This window comes from Homalodisca vitripennis, chromosome 1 (genome assembly GCF_021130785.1).
Source record: "Homalodisca vitripennis isolate AUS2020 chromosome 1, UT_GWSS_2.1, whole genome shotgun sequence".
In the NCBI taxonomy this organism is placed as follows: domain Eukaryota; kingdom Metazoa; phylum Arthropoda; class Insecta; order Hemiptera; family Cicadellidae; genus Homalodisca; species Homalodisca vitripennis.
The window spans coordinates 249,287,311-249,304,599 of NC_060207.1; the positions used below are offsets into that span (position 1 = coordinate 249,287,311).

Below are 17,289 nucleotides of genomic sequence, written 5' to 3' on the forward strand. Positions count from 1 at the left end.
CAAATTTATCCTTGTTATTCTTATGTAAATTTCCTCCACCAGTTACTTTGCCCATCTTACTGTTTACAAAATAATTAAATCAGTGTTACTTACTGGTTGTCAATAGCATGCTTCGTCAAAGTGTGGAAAATCTGGTTCAAACATAGAGTTATGATTGTACAAAGAGGTCAGAACAGTTTCTGCCTCAAAGCAGCGAAGAGCAATAATTTCAAAGCGGATGGTGGCTACAATATTGGCCAGTTGTAACAAAGCACAGCCACACCACGCCATGCCATGCCACATCAGAGGCAACGGCAACGGAGGCAGCATTCCAGCACTGGCACTGATGTTGCCGCTTCACCGCCTCCCCCCTCTCTCTCTCATATACACTTATTGCATCAGTTTGATGTTCATAGAAGCAATAACTGTGCTGTTCGGTAAATAGGAATCATATTACTGTACTGTGTGACTACAGAACTCTTTATTATATTTTAATTTGTATGCCGTATAATAATGTAAAATTCTGACAGTACCATTAAAAATAAACTTTTCGGTTAAAAGCACTCCACTAAAACATCTACTTAAAAGAAGTCCAATATACATAGTGTTCCAATATAAACATGTTTGATTTGCTATTGCTTGCTCATTCCTTCATCCAACTCTTTACAGCGTTGTACACTCTTCAACTGGTGTATCAGGGATGGTCTGTTAACATGACTGACTACAATTTTCGGTTATAATTAATCACCAAAACCTCTCCCATTCTTGAACAAAAACCTAAATCAAAAGGAAGTACTAATGTACAGGTGGCTGTCAACACTGGGACAGTACCATGACTGGAAATGTGTCAAAAATTGTCTAACAAAATGTGAGTTCAGTCGACAGCCAAGTACTGAACCCTTCATGGGCATAGCGTTTCTTGTGGAAGTAATGTTTAGGTTTTTTAACATAGAGAAAAAAGTGTACTACCATAGTTTAAAAAATTATGAAAATTAAAAACGTGGCCATAAATGAAATTTATTTGATATTCGTAATTTATCTTAAAGAGTGTACAGTAATTATGTATAATTGGTGGATTTTGCCACTACTGGGTTTCAGTGTGATTAATTCTTTTTTTATAATCAAACTTTAATTGGTATACTTATTTTTTTAAACTTAGTATGTATCAAGTTAAAATTGTAGCATTAAGTGGTTACTTTAGAAACCTAACACAAACGGTACTGAACTTTATTACAACAAATTTTCTTTCAATTATCATTTTGGTTTAAGCTTCAGCGAGCTGTATTTCTAATGTTTTTGAATGACTCCTTCATAAATGAGTTTTTGGATTTTTAATATTCACTAGCATTTAGAGCAAGTAATAGAAAATCGAAGCAATGCAAATCAATAATATAATTATAGCTCTTTCTAGAACATTCAAAGTACGGTATAAATAACTAGAATATTATAATAGCATATAAATCTCTTTCCAGGATTCCCAGTAACATTTCTAAAAAGTAACTAGAGATTTTACAAAAAAAGTCTATTGAAATTGAACCTGAGTATGGTATTTTCCACTGAAGTTGTTTTTATATTTATTCAAGATATAACATTATGAATTCTAAGATCACAAGGGCACGTAGTTCTGACTCCTTGAATTAACCAAGTTTCCATAAAAATAAGCCTTATCATAATTTTATTTTACTTTGTAATACTGGAAGTTTCCTTTGAACAGTATATTATTTCACATTTTATATCAAGATATTGTCACAAAACTGAAATTCAAAGTGCTTAGATTTTAGCACAATAACCTCTTGAGATTTTTTATTTTGAGGTTCTATAAGGGTCAATAAAAATCTATCTAAATCATGAGTGGCAGAGATGGGTTGCCTTTATAATGTAACTGATCAAATGTTTAACTGCTACTTTAACTGTTACTTTATATTAAAATTGATTCAGTAATGTAATAGTAATTAAACATTAAATGATTCAATGATATAAATTATTGATTTTAATAACTTATACTAAACAAAATTTAATAATACAATATTTTTTTTATTATCTGATTCAGTGTAATAATAAAACTTTATTTTAATAAACCATTTGAAAACTATGCACAAAAAATAAATTTAGTTTATTAAAAACTTTGCTTGGTTCCAGGTTGTTAAATGATAACGAGATAGGTCGCATCAAATCAGATGGCTTGTTTGGTCGCTTGCCAAACCTTCAAAAGCTGGATTTACGGCGAAATCAAATCACTGGTATAGAGCAGAATGCTTTTGAAGGCTGCGCCCGACTCTCTGAACTGTAAGTGAATGTTTAGTGATATAAAATATGTAGATGTCTGATTTTCTGCTGAGTTAATTTACACAGTGATTTAATTATATGTTTTTATTATTCGATTAGGCCATTAATTCTCCTTTTCATTTTCAGACTTATTGCTGAGAACAAAATTAGAGAAGTGCACAACAAGATGTTCACAGGTCTACACAACTTGAAATCTTTGTGAGTAGCAAAGCTAGTTTAGTTTAGATATATGTCAATCAATGCAAAACATTACAACATCAGTATAGCTCCATGTTGTTATGTTCCAAATTATTATTGAATGTCATCATTACGAATCCAAGACTTAATTATATAACTGTTAAACTCATCTCCTGACTAAGGTTTTATCCCTTTAGTAAATGATTAAGTGCTGCCCATTTGAGGTTTCCATAATTTCATTCTGCTCCTTATAAAAACACTTTCTTTGTATGATAAATGTGTTGGTTCTCATTGCCCTATATCAAAGTTCTGATTACTAAAAAAACGATCTTATTCGTTTCATTGTCTTTCTTCTAATTTTTCTTGGCAACTTTTCTTCTACTATACCATCTCAGAAGTTTATTTAAAGGAATATTACGCCAAGAAATGTTACTAGGCCAATCTTCATTTTATGAGTTATTGGTATATTGTATCAATAGTAAAACGTTTATTCATAGTTTCATTGCCTGCAGCTTTATTATGAACTGTTTTAATTTTTAATAAAAGCACTTTCCATGTGTAAATGTTTCAGATCATTGTATGGAAATGAAATTACTTGCGTTATGCCTGGCTCTTTTGATTTTTTGGCTGCTCTTCATACACTGTAAGTATATTTTTATACTTTCATTAGTGTAACATTTTGTCTAAACTGAGTAGTTTGTCTTTGAGTTTAGTTTTTAACCCAAGACCAGGAAAATAGCTACTCTCATCACTCCTGGAATAAAACATAAGCCCAAAAGTGTGAAAAGGTTATCAACCATACTCGTAAGTTAATTCCACGTACTTGACCATAATACAAAACTTGTACTTTTTATCTACGTCTTTTTACTTTTACTCTATTTGACCAAAATAACCATTTAACATGCCTATGTCTCCTAATGAATAGATATAAAACATTTATTTTGCCATCTTCAAGGTAGTTATCTTAAAAACTTGTAAAAAAGAAAAAAAGACAAACCTCACAAAAAACTCATTACCTTAAAAGTTCTTTAGTTTTACTAAAAAGTAAATGGCTTCAGTGAATATAAAAAATTATCAAACATTTTAGACTCTCAAAAAATAACACTATTCAATGTAGCCAATTAACTGTTGGTTTTTGTAGTTCAATCAATATAAGTTATTGCTCTCATGTTTGTTATGTTAGATTGGCATGAAGTTGACAGCATGTGCTAAACATATTATATTTATTTCAGATTTTGTGTTCTCTAAATTATTACAAGTTAGTTCCACCCCATTCCACATACCTTTATAAGGAGATTTGCATCTGTGGTTCAGTCAGCTAAAGAATGGCTCTCCACACTGACTGAAATATCTCAAGATAGTATCTGTATTAGTGATGTTTTGGCATGGTGTGAATCTAGTGAGATTAACCTAAGGACTAAGATTATTGTATGTAATCATTTCTTGGAAATAAAATAACCTTTAGTTATTTGCATTGTTTATATAACTGCAAAATCGCATTTGTGATAACTTAATTATTTAATAATAGCTGTAAACTGATGTTAATTTGCATAAAAGTATTTAAAAAGCCAACACAAACATTTACATTTAATGAAAACAAATGAGCTACATATAAAACAGGATTTTTCGATAGCACCGATAGCCGCAGTTTAAAATATATAAACAAGGAAAAAGTGAATTGTCAAGTTGTCTGAAGAGAATAATGAACCATTATGAGTTGTTGAAATGTTTGCAGGAACTTGATGTCAAACCCATTCATCTGCAACTGTCACCTAGCGTGGTTCGCGGAGTGGGTGCGCAAGCGAGAACTGATCGCAGGCAGTCCGCGGTGTGCTGCTCCTACCAGAGTCAAAGATGTGGCCATACACGAGTTACCTCCACACGAATTCAAGTGCTTGAGTACGTCCACACTTTCTTCTATCACCTTTCTTATACAGACATATTAATATTACAACAAGGCAGTAGCTATGTTAGTCTTAGAAGCACTTTTCTGGTATTGTAAACTTGTAATGTAGAGATACTGTGAACTAGTAGATACCGAAATAATATACTAAAGCCATGGACCATGGACTTCCCCCTAAAGTTTGAAAGGCAAACATTCAAATTTCACTCAGTAGTTTTTTTTTATGATAGAACACATTTATGTGGTCTTAAAGCTCAAAAATGTCCCTGGGAAAGATTCCCGAGCCCCTATTTTGAAGGGTATTTAATACCTCTTAAGCCAGCCAGTGTATCCCCCGAAATAATTTTCTCTACATGCCACTGTTGTCCACATTATTCTTTTTCCTGTCAAGCAATGTTTTCTAACTCTTAGAGAACTAATGACTGCACACAGCCAGAGAGGGCTAGAGACTGTAGGTACAATGGTGGCCACAACAAAGTACCTGTATCAGAACTTGTCCCTGTTGGTGCTTTGCCAACTCCTCTCTAGTAAATTTCTCACACAGCTAGAGAGGGCTAGAGACTATAGGTACAATGGTGGCCACAACAAAGTACCTGTATCAGAACTTGTCCCTGTTGGTGCTTTGCCAACTCCTCTCTAGTAAATTTCTCACACAGCTAGAGAGGGCTAGAGACTATAGTACAATGTGGCCACAACAAAGTACCTGTATCAGAACTTGTCCCTGTTGGTGCTTTGCCAACTCCTCTCTAGTAAATTTCTCACACAGCTAGAGAGGGCTAGAGACTATAGGTACAATGGTGGCCACAACAAAGTACCTGTATCAGAACTTGTCCCTGTTGGTGCTTTGCCAACTCCTCTCTAGTAAATTTCTCACACAGCTAGAGAGGGCTAGAGACTATAGGTACAATGGTAGCCACAACAAAGTACCTGTATCAGAACTTGTCCCTGTTGGTGCTTTGCCAACTCCTCTCTAGTAAATTTCTCACACAGCCAGAGAGGGCTAGAGACTATAGGTACAATGGTGGCCACAACAAAGTACCTGTATCAGAACTTGTCCCTGTTGGTGCTTTGCCAACTCCTCTCTAGTAAATTTCTCACACAGTCAGAGAGGGCTAGAGACTGTAGGTACAATGGTGGCCACAACAAAGTACTTGTATCAGAACTTGTCCCTGTTGGTGCTCTGCCAACTCCTCTCTAGTAAATTTCTCACACAGCCAGAGAGGGCTAGAGACTATAGGTACAATGGTGGCCACAACAAAGTACCTGTATCAGAACTTGTCCCTGTTGGTGCTTTGCCAACTCCTCTCTAGTAAATTTCTCACACAGCCAGAGAGGGCTAGAGACTGTAGGTACAATGGTGGCCACAACAAAGTACCTGTATCAGAACTTGTCCCTGTTGGTGCTTTGCCAACTCCTCTCTAGTAAATTTCTCACACAGCCAGAGAGGGCTAGAGACTGTAGGTACAATGGTGGCCACAACAAAGTACTTGTATCAGAACTTGTCCCTGTTGGTGCTTTGCCAACTTCTAGTAAATTTCTCCCTTGTCCCTGTTGGTGCTTTGCCAACTCCTCTCTAGTAAATTTCTCACACAGTCAGAGAGGGCTAGAGACTGTAGGTACAATGGTGGCCACAACAAAGTACTTGTATCAGAACTTGTCCCTGTTGGTGCTCTGCCAACTCCTCTCTATTAAGTTTCTCACACAGATCTTTATGTTTTGCTCAGAAAAATGTTCTTCTTTCAGGAGAAGTGGCTTTGTCTTAATCAGTTATAAGAACAAAACCAGTTTCCAATTGATAATTGGTAATGATTTCAAATTATTGATTGATTGGAAATTGATTGATTGTAATATTATTTTCCATGATAACTTAACTCTCAGCCATCAACTCATTTTAAAATCAATTAATTTTGTATCATAAGAAGACCAAAAGTAAAAATGCTTGAATTAACATAATGTTCACTTCATAAGTTCATTTAGAATATCGAATATAATGAGGTGCAATACAATTATAAATGAAATACTTTAATTTGAAAACGACTTATAAAAGGTGTGATCCACAATTTCAAGAAGTTTAAACTCCCACACATTTCTCTCCAATGACCTCGAGGTTAGCCAAGTGTCAAAGTTTTATAGCTACAAACTGTTTTATCATTGCTCTCTACTCAGTGCTCCCATCTTACGGCTACTTTAGGAATGTCTAATAAAAATATCTATTGAAAGTACAGTTGTACATGTTCATTGCATATTTTATGCCTAGCAATCCTATCTAGGAGTAACATACGAAAAATTTTATCAATCTCTTCATTGACAGTGATTTAACTGTTTTCCTTCCAACTTCCTTTGCTATCTTATGGAATTACTGGACCCATTTGTAACCACCTGCAGCTACTGCTTTACTCTCACAGTACTTATGTTGTTTTTGCAGTTTTTTGTACAGACGTGTAGTTTTATTTAACATAACAATACAAATAAACATTTCTTCTATAAGTGATTATTCATTAAGATTTAGTTTTTTGTTTTTCTAAGCTTAACAATTTCCCAAATACCACCCTGTTATAGAGACTTCAGTAAAATTTACAATGATTTATAATATGTAACAGTTTTGTTTGAACAGAGCTGTTAAATTAATAAAAACACGAATCTGTTTTCTAGCGATCAATTGAGCCCGGTAGTGCCAGAAGTGTGTGACCGAGAGACGGTTAAATTTTGTGATTCTTCATAATCTACATTGGAAATTCCCCGTTAATTTTTTTAAGAATTCAGGAATATTTAGTAAAACTGACAGAAGATTACCATTTAAGAGATATTTGACTAAATTACAATCTTAAATTCACATTTGTTAATTTATAAAGTAACATTATTAATTTTGGTCTGATTGATCAAACTATTCGAAAAATATCAGAGATGACACTAACACGTTGAGAGTGTTACATACTGATTGTGTTATCAGATGACACAGAACACGTTGAGAGTGTTACATACTGATTGTGTTATCAGATGACACAGAACAGTTGAGAGTGTTACATACTGATTGTGTTATCAGATGACATAGAACAGTTGAGAGTGTTACATACTGATTTTGTTATCAGATGACACAGAACACGTTGAGAGTGTTACATACTGATTGTGTTATCAGATGACACAGAACAGTTGAGAGTGTTACATACTGATTGTGTTATCAGATGACATAGAACAGTTGAGAGTGTTACATACTGATTGTGTTATCAGATGACACAGAACAGTTGAGAGTGTTACATACTGATTGTGTTATCAGATGACACAGAACAGTTGAGAGTGTTACATACTGATTGTGTTATCAGATGACACAGAACACGTTGAGAGTGTTACATACTGATTGTGTTATCAGATGACACAGAACAGTTGAGAGTGTTACATACTGATTGTGTTATCAGATGACATAGAACAGTTGAGAGTGTTACATACTGATTTTGTTATCAGATGACACAGAACACGTTGAGAGTGTTACATACTGATTGTGTTATCAGATGACACAGAACAGTTGAGAGTGTTACATACTGATTGTGTTATCAGATGACATAGAACAGTTGAGAGTGTTACATACTGATTGTGTTATCAGATGACACAGAACAGTTGAGAGTGTTACATACTGATTGTGTTATCAGATGACACAGAACAGTTGAGAGTGTTACATACTGATTGTGTTATCAGATGAGAACGACCAAGGGTGTCTGGGAGACAACTACTGCCCACCCAAGTGTTCCTGCACAGGCACGGTCGTCCGCTGCAGTCGTGCCAAGCTCACTGAGATACCGAGAGGCATTCCTGCAGAGACTTCTGAACTGTAAGTCACCCAACAAGGATTTCTAATAACAGTAAATAGATTAGGAACAAAAATATATTAATATTTAAGGCTGTTTTTATAATGGATTAATTGTTGTATAAAATATAAATGGGTTTAATTATTTTATAGTGTAATTTACACAATTAGCTACTATCAAAATTCACTTCCTGACAATATAATCGTAATAATAATTAAATTACTTGTGGTGTAATGCATTGTTCATTGTTAATATTATAGTATTTTATAAAATATATAACGAAAAACAATATTTTCAGATACCTGGATGTGAATGAAATACAAAGCATTAGACAGGACAGGATCAGTCATTTAAAATCCTTAGTGAGATTGTAAGTATAAAACTCTTCTTAATAGTTTATTTTAAACAGTAAACTAAATAGTTTTATTCTATTGTTATAATCATCATCTGTCTTTAAATCCCAAAATCCCAGTTTTAAATGTTGCATTGGCCTTTGGCATAGAAATGCTAGTGATTAGTAGAGAGGCTGTGTGAACCCTGAGCTTTGGTGAGTGGGGGTTTCACTCACCAATGATTAACTGTGAACACAATAATATTTGGCATTTACCCCTTTTAAAATAATCCTTTTTTTTGTAATCCTGAGAATGATACTTTAGGACATCAGTTACACCAAATCGTTGCCTCGATTGGTTACAACCTGTCATCACCGCTACTGTAGAATATCATCAGAATGTGCCATCAACTATCAGCCGTCAACCATCAGCCAACAGCCATCAGTGTTCTGATGAAGTCACTTGGGCTGTCTAGTAGCCGCACTATTCAGTGGTCTGGCAATTGTTCTAGTTGGCTGGACATCTAGTGTCCAACTAAAAAACTGTTATATTTTATAATAACTTTATGTTTGACATGTCTTTGTTGTTTTTGTAAAGTTAATGTAGTCCTGTAGTAAAACAACTGTAGAATTTATATCGTAATTTATATCCTAATCAAAATAGGCTAATACACTTTAAAAGATTTTTTTATAGGGGTGAAAAAAAATACAAAAGACAAGAATAAAAACTAATATTGGCGAAGATTTAGTTATATACACCATATATGATTACATTTCGTTAGCAAAAGTGACTGAAACCATCACGATGACGGTCATGCTGTATGTGCAAGCTCATCTGAAAAAACTCAGTGTAACTGGTTTGGCCTCACAATACAGTGCAGTTAAAGGGTTAATATGCTGAGGAGAGAGGGAGGAATAACTTGCTTTCCACCCCCTCAAAAAGTCAGGGTAAAGGCTACTGAATTGAAAGCCAAAAATCCTCTTTTACATAATAATACTGGCTTAACTAAAGCAATTGACACCAGGAAAAAATGAAAAAAGAAATCGGTTAGCCTATTTAAAAATAATGTTCAACCTTGTAGTCCTAATTTTGAAACTTAAAATCGGAACAGTTGTTTGACTCTGGAAAATGATATTGACAACATCAACGATAACAACAGCTGTGAGGTTGTCATTGAGAGAAACTCAAGAACCAGACGAATGTTAGTATGTAGTGACAGCCATGGGTAAGACTTATCGTGACATATCAATAAAAATTCTAAAACTTTTGATGCTTTTAGTTTCAAAAGCACCTGACGGTCGTGCAAGTCAAGTTTTAAATCAAGATAATATTGATGGTGAAAAATTAGGATAAAGTGACTTGTTGGTGCTGGCTTGTGGTTCTAATGATGTTTCCCACAATTAGGCTTTCTCAGTTATCAATGCTATTTAATCTACTCTTTAGAAGAATATAAATAAGAGGATTATTCTAGTTGATTTACCAAATAGATTTGATCTATCAGACTTGTCCTGTGTAAATGTTGAAATCAGAAAAACTAATAAAGAACTCAAAAGGTTGAGTGAACAGCTTGCAAGCTAGTAAGGCTGATATAAGTCTCCATACTAGGCATGGTATGCACCTCAGCCTTGGAGGGAAACAATGGCTGACTAGTAAAATCTGTAAAAAATGGCAACCCCCTCCATCTGGATGTCAGTAAGAACAGTCGACATCGGCTGAAATTATACCAGGTTCTCTACAAGCATCTCCATCTACTAAATCCTGGTCGGGAAACTCTCCACTGAAGGTCCAGCACTCAGTCACTTAACCCACAACAATGATGACAATTATAACCCTATCTCTAGAGCTAAGTGTAATTTGAGTTGTAATTTAGTAAACAAACATACTCTGGGGTCTAGTCTTAGATTACTAATCTTAAATATTCAGTCTCTAAGAAGTAAACTTAATGAGCTAGACATAATATTAGAAGAAACTGAAACTAATGTGGTTTGTCTGAGTGAACATGAGGACGGAATGTCAATATTTGTTCCTAATGGATTTGTACTAGCGTCAAATTACAGGAAACCACCCCTTAATTTTGGTGGCTCGTCAATATTTGTAAGCCTAGACTTAAGTTCTAGATATCAGAGTTTTGATATTTCTGACTTTTGTATTAATTCTCTATGTGAAGCCTCTGCAATTAAGCTGCTTGATTTTAATCTTATTATCTTAAATGTTAATATATAACCCTTAACTCTGATTTTAATACTTTTATTGATTATTTGGATACGTTATTGTCTTTTTTAATGATTAGAAAATGTAAATATTTTATTTTAACTGGAGATCTGAATGTGGATATTTTAAAGTTGGAGAGTGATGATGATGTTCAGTTTTTTTGTAAATACGCTTAGATCAATGGATTTATATTCCATAAATAGTTTACCAACTAGAAACAAGGCCTGTCTAGACAACATGTACACAAATATTGATAAAAAGCTATGCAATTCTGCCTTATTGAAGCAAGATATTATTTCCAATCATGCTGGCATCTTTGTTGACATTAAATTGGGCTTTAAAAATCTAGGAATAAGGATAGTTCTAAGATAAAAATGAGGCATCTCATTTCACCTGTTAGAATAAGTAATCTTAAGGAAGCTCTCAGTTATTGTGAAGATTGGGATATTTTTAATGATAATTTAAATGCAAATGCAAACTGTTTAATGTTCTTAAATATTTTAACATCATATTTTAATATATATTGTCCACTTGTTAATGTTAAAAGTAAAGCTAACAAAAAACCGAAATTGTCATGGTACACTCCTGAAATTGAACGTATGAGGTCTTATATAGTAATTCTCTATGATAAATGGAAAAATAGTTTAAGTGTAAATGATAAGATTAGGTTTAAGAATTTAAAAAAGCTGTACAAAAGGGCAATCACTAAAGTAAAAAAATCTGCAAAGGATTCACTCATCATAAACTCCCAAAATAAATGTAAAATGGCATGGCAGATAATCAGAAAGGAAGCAGGGGATTTTATTTCCAAAAGTAAAGACAGTGTGATACCAGTAACTCCTGATGTTTTAAACAATTATTTTTAAAATATTCCTGTTAATCTTGGCTTGAACTTTGATACCAATACTCTGTCTAACTGTAATTTGTTACATAACTTTTTCTCGCCATCATAACAGTTTTAAAAGTAACTTTAGTTGGGAAGCTTTTAATATTAGTGAAGTAAAAGCAGCAGTAATTGACTAAGGTGTATCAAGGAGTGAAGATATTTATGGCCTTTCCAATTTTGTCTTTAAGCATATATTTGATGAAATTTTATCACCACTAACCTGCCTTATAAACCAAATCTTAATTGTAAGTGAATTCCCAGACTGTCTAAAATATTGTAAAGTTACACCTATTTTTAAAATAGGACGAAAAGAAATGCCCGAGAACTATAGACCTATTTCTATTGTATCAGCCCTTAGCAAAATAATAGAAATCTGTATGTTTAAGCAATTATATAAGTATTTTATGGAAAACAATTTACTGTAAAAAAACCAATTTGGATTTAGGCCAAATCACTCTACTGCTAAGGCTATAGAATGTCTAGAAAATTCAATTCTAAGGGGTCTAGAAGATAAACAGGTAATTGGTTCTATCCTTATAGACCTAACAAAGGCTTTTGATGTTGTTACTCACTCTATTATTTTTGAAAAAACTTTTCTATGGTGTAAGAAACAAAGAATTAAAGTTGATTCAAAGTTACCTAACAAATAGAATGCAAATAGTAACTGTAAACAATGTTTCATCACAGTATCAGAAGATAATACCAGTTGTTCCCCAAGGTTCTGTACTTGGTCCTTTTTTGTTTTTAGTCTCTATAAATGATTTTCATGTTAATGTTTCATCAATATCTGTACTTTATGCAGACGATACAACTCTTCTTTGTTCTAATGTGAATGTGTGGCAACTTAATGTACAATTAATTAATGCTCTTCAACAAGCTCAAGATTGTTATTCAGCCAACAACCTTATTATAAATAAAAATAAGACTCAAAACATAATTATTTTTACATGCAATAATAATTTAGATTTAGACAATAACTACATTAAACTTGTTAAGCTCTTAGGGATTGTACTTGACAGTAAACTTAGCTAGAGGCCACATGTGGAAGGTATCTGTAAAAAACTTTCTAGAGTAATCTTTCTCCTACGTAAACTTAAGTACTGTGTTAATTTTGAAGCATTGGTAATGACCTACTTTGGACTGTTTCATATACACCTTTGTCATGGTGCCCGTCTATGGGGCAACTCTGGTGCCTCCAAAAAAAGTTTTCTTGTGGCAAAAAAAGGCAATCAGGTTAATGGCGGATCTTTTTAATCAAGAGTCCTGCAAATAGTAATTTTGTAATTTTAAAATAATGACTCTTGCTAGTATATATATATATATATATATATATATATATATATATATATATATATATATATATATATATATATCAGAATGTAGTGTTTCTTAGAGAAAATATTCACATCTTTATCTCTCATGAGTTAGTACATGATTACAACACTAGGTTTCGATATAATCTAGTAGTTCCTCAAGTAAGACTAACTCAGACCTACAATAGTTACAATTCCCAACAAACTAGATTATTCAACAAACTACCATTAGCTATAAGAGAACTACCAATTAATAAGTTTAAATTAAGGATTTCAACTTGGCTTAAGACAAAAGCTTTTTATTCTGTTGACGAGTACATAAAGTGCAACATGTTTGATCTGTTACAAAATACATCTGGTTAATGTAACTAAATTAGTAGTAAGTAAATTAGTTTTTATGTCAAATATTTTTTCCTTGACGAAGCCTATTGTAACTGAAAATGTTATTTAATGGTCAATAAAGATCTTGAATCTTTAATATTGATTACAATGGTGTTGCCATTAATTACCAGTTTACTTTCTTTTTGGAAGTTTTATAGTCCTCCAAAAGTAAAACTATAATATTTGAAGTTAGTTTTTTGGTTAGGTAATATAATATTAATTACTGAGTTACTATACTATAAGATGTTTCAAATGAGTAACTGACATGTTGCAGGGATTTGAGTAACAACCAGATCAACATTCTGTCCAATTTTACGTTTGTCAACCTCAGCAAACTGGAGACATTGTAAGTAAATAATATGTACACAATAAAACCGTAAATATTGCGGTTGTTAAGTAACCCTCGTATGTACATACTGGATTATATATACACTATGGTAAACAACACTGATGTTGCAAGAAACATCAAATCAGTATACACAATGGTAAACAACACCGATGTTGCAAGAAACATCAAATCAGTATACACAATGGTAAACAACACTGATGTTGCAAGAAACATCAAATCAGTATACACAATGGTAAACAACACCGATGTTGCAAGAAACAACAAATCAAAAACTACCTAACCAAGTTACTTTAAAGTTTTCTTACTTTAGTGTTGTAATCAATATCATGGTTGTGTTTCCAGAATCATCAGCTACAATAAACTGCAGTGTATAGAGAGAGATGCCTTGGCCGGACTGAAAATGTTAAAAATACTGTAAGTACACAATGAGAAAATATGGTTGCAACTAATTATAATTAAAACTATTTACAAATTATATGTTTTTAAAGTGCTAGGAAATATTAAAAGTGCTGCACCTTTCTTGTAAAAATTGTACATAAATAGTTACATATAACTGTTTTAGCATAAAATAAATAATTGCAAAACATTTATTCTATATCTAGTCCTTTGTTACAATGTAGTTCCACCTCTCAGCCCCAGATAGCAGCACAGAACAGTTAAAAGCTGATATGGCAGTTTGCATCATCAATTTTATTGACAGTCTACTTACTTTTCAAGTTAAAAAACACCCGATTTTTGCTTTTCTTACTTATTAAAAAATTATCCATTAAAAATAGTGTTTCATTATTCATAATTATCATTTAAACATTTTGTTCTTAAAAAATAATTTTTACAGTAACACAATGTAGGTATTGAAACTGGCGTTAATGTTAAATTCAGTTCCATAAAATATCAATTTTATGTTGTATATTTTATTTACAGATCTCTACATGGAAATGACATTTCTATGGTACCTGATGGTGCATTTTCAGATCTTCACGCTATTTCTCATTTGTAAGTATTGTGTAATATTATTAATATTTATAATCTACAAGCCTTTTGAATAAATTTTACTGTTATATTGAGTCTTTAAAATCTATCTAAGTTTATAAACAATGAAGCAACATTAATTCAACGAACAAAAATTATAGTGATATTTTTTATAATAAGTATGAAATTTATGGTAGTAGTTTGGTGTGATAATCCAGTTTGGAATCATTACATTTAATTGTAAAAATATGAAGTACTAGTTATTTTAATAACAAGATAAGAATTAAGTTAGACAAGATTGAATAAAATTTGAAATATTTGGAGATCACATACTTCCAAATCAAATGACTTATTATTTGTAAATGATAATAACTAGTGAAAGTAATAGTTCAATACTTCTAAATAAGTGTGATGATGTAACATGTGATAACATAACATTCAAATCATTATCTCCCAAACCAAAACTTAGAAAAGTAAATTTTTGTTTTCTTTTATGGTCATTGATGTTACTGTGAAAAATGTTTACCTAATATGCAAAATAAATGATCATTGCATGAATTTTTTTTAGTAAAACATAATAAAAGATTTAAAGTATTGAAAATTTGTTTATATTGAACATGCACTTGATTTATCCTTTTTGGAAGCACAGACTGGAAGTACACGATGTAAGAACTCTTCCAATCACCAGAGTTGCAGGTCTAGTTTAATAAACCATTGATTCAGCTATAAATTGGCTTGAAATCAATACATGTTTTTGGATCTCATATGTGTTATAGTTGCATTAATTCATGAAACTAATCTTTTCATTGTTTAAATCATTGGCAACAGTAAAGTGTAGAGAAAGTACTTCATGCAGGTTCTTGGTGTTTCGATAAGTTTCATGCTGATTTCCTGGATTTTCAGAATGAAAGCAGTGTTGTTTCAAATCATGTTATATTGATTGTACCGGTTTTAAAGACAACTACAGTAATAGTATTGACTGATGCTTCACAGAATCATGGTCTGAAGCTACAATTGTGGTATCTTCGGTATGGCAGAAAAAACCAAGAATATCCATATTTTTATGAAAATTAATCTTTTCAACCAACTCCCAGAGAAAGCATGGTGTACCAATAAACAAATTTCAGGTGGTCTTAGAGAAGTGGTTAAAAGAAACTTTTGTGTTCTGTAGAATAGTTGATGACCTGTGATATGGGTAATCTTAACATTTAATCATGTATAAATGTATGTTGTATCTTAATAACTAGTTTTATGTTGTTTTTAATTGTTATACTGTTTTTAAGTTATTGTTAATTGTTTATATTCTTTTTTTTTAGTTGGCATTGAATTTGTTAATTGAATTATTGTAAATGCTTTATAATAATAAAGTTTCTTGAACCTCTAAAATCCATATTGTATTTGGATGTTTACAAAGACGGATGTTATAAAGAGAACGCGATGATAATTTATGCTGTATAGCCTACTTAGGTGGAGAAAGTAATAAAATCTGATTAGTTCGGTACCGGTACCCATGCATAATGAGCAGAGTGTGTGTTTTACAATGTATTGTTGGAGAGCTCTGGGGTCCAACCCGCTCAACTTTGAATGCAGTGTGTGATACAATGTGTGAATATTGTTGGAGAGCTCTGAGGTCCAACCCGCTGTACTGTGAATGCAGTGTGTGATACAATGTGTGAATATTGTTACAGAGCTCTGGGGTCCAACCCGCTGTACTGTGACTGCAGTGTGTGATACAATGTGTGAATATTGTTACAGAGCTCTGGGGTCCAACCCGCTGTACTGTGACTGCAGTGTGTGATACAATGTGTGAATATTGTTACAGAGCTCTGGGGTCCAACCCGCTGTACTGTGACTGCAGTGTGTGATACAATGTGTGAATATTGTTACAGAGCTCTGAGGTCCAACCCGCTGTACTGTGACTGCAGTGTGTGATACAATGTGTGAATATTGTTACAGAGCTCTGGGGTCCAACCCGCTGTACTGTGACTGCAGTGTGTGATACAATGTGTGAATATTGTTACAGAGCTCTGAGGTCCAACCCGCTCAACTGTGAATGCAGTGTGTGATACAATGTGTGAATATTGTTGGAGAGCTCTGAGGTCCAACCCGCTCAACTGTGAATGCAGTGTGTGATACAATGTGTGAATATTGTTACAGAGCTCTGGGGTCCAACCCGCTGTACTGTGACTGCAGTCTGCGCTGGCTGGCTGAGTGGGTCAAGAGAGACTACGTGGAGCCCGGCATCGCGAGGTGTGTGGAGCCGCCCAGCATGAAGGACAAACTACTCCTCACCACTCCTGCAACATCCTTCCAGTGCAAGGGTACGATTATAGAAGTGCAGCAGTGTCGCACTCACTAGTTAACAAACTGTTAGTTAGCGAAACGGTTATAACTTATCCTCAGGGCCACGTCATGTTCCACATCCGTAGAGCCAAACTCTTTTAATGTGTGATATCACTAACAACTCAAAGTATCAAAAATTGAAAAAAAGTTGAAATTGACTATTATATGTGGTTATGTGGTATGAGACAATGAGTAAGTGATCAACCATAATTTTATCACTCTCACAAAGGATTTGAAGATCACAATGGGCCTACTCACTTATTGCCTGTATATTAAATCCTAATTTATGGTTTTGTGAACAATGATGACATACATGAGATATTAAAAAAGTAATATGTTGTAATGTTGAGTCTATGCATA

General features: G+C 33.3%; 1 protein-coding gene across 7 annotated transcripts in view; it reads left to right on the forward strand.

Annotated features, from left to right (window-relative positions):
- Positions 1 to 17,289, forward strand: part of LOC124353249 (protein slit) — a 697,541-nt gene that overhangs the window by 653,687 nt on the left and 26,565 nt on the right. For all 7 annotated transcript variants that reach the window (XM_046803175.1, XM_046803178.1, XM_046803176.1 and 4 more), the window contains 10 exons: positions 2,119 to 2,265; positions 2,392 to 2,463; positions 3,014 to 3,085; positions 4,178 to 4,341; positions 8,036 to 8,168; positions 8,444 to 8,515; positions 13,543 to 13,614; positions 13,960 to 14,031; positions 14,539 to 14,610; positions 16,744 to 16,907. In XM_046803175.1, coding sequence (XP_046659131.1) covers positions 2,119 to 2,265; positions 2,392 to 2,463; positions 3,014 to 3,085; positions 4,178 to 4,341; positions 8,036 to 8,168; positions 8,444 to 8,515; positions 13,543 to 13,614; positions 13,960 to 14,031; positions 14,539 to 14,610; positions 16,744 to 16,907 — 1,040 coding nt within the window. The remainder of the gene's footprint in view (positions 1 to 2,118; positions 2,266 to 2,391; positions 2,464 to 3,013; positions 3,086 to 4,177; positions 4,342 to 8,035; positions 8,169 to 8,443; positions 8,516 to 13,542; positions 13,615 to 13,959; positions 14,032 to 14,538; positions 14,611 to 16,743; positions 16,908 to 17,289) is intronic.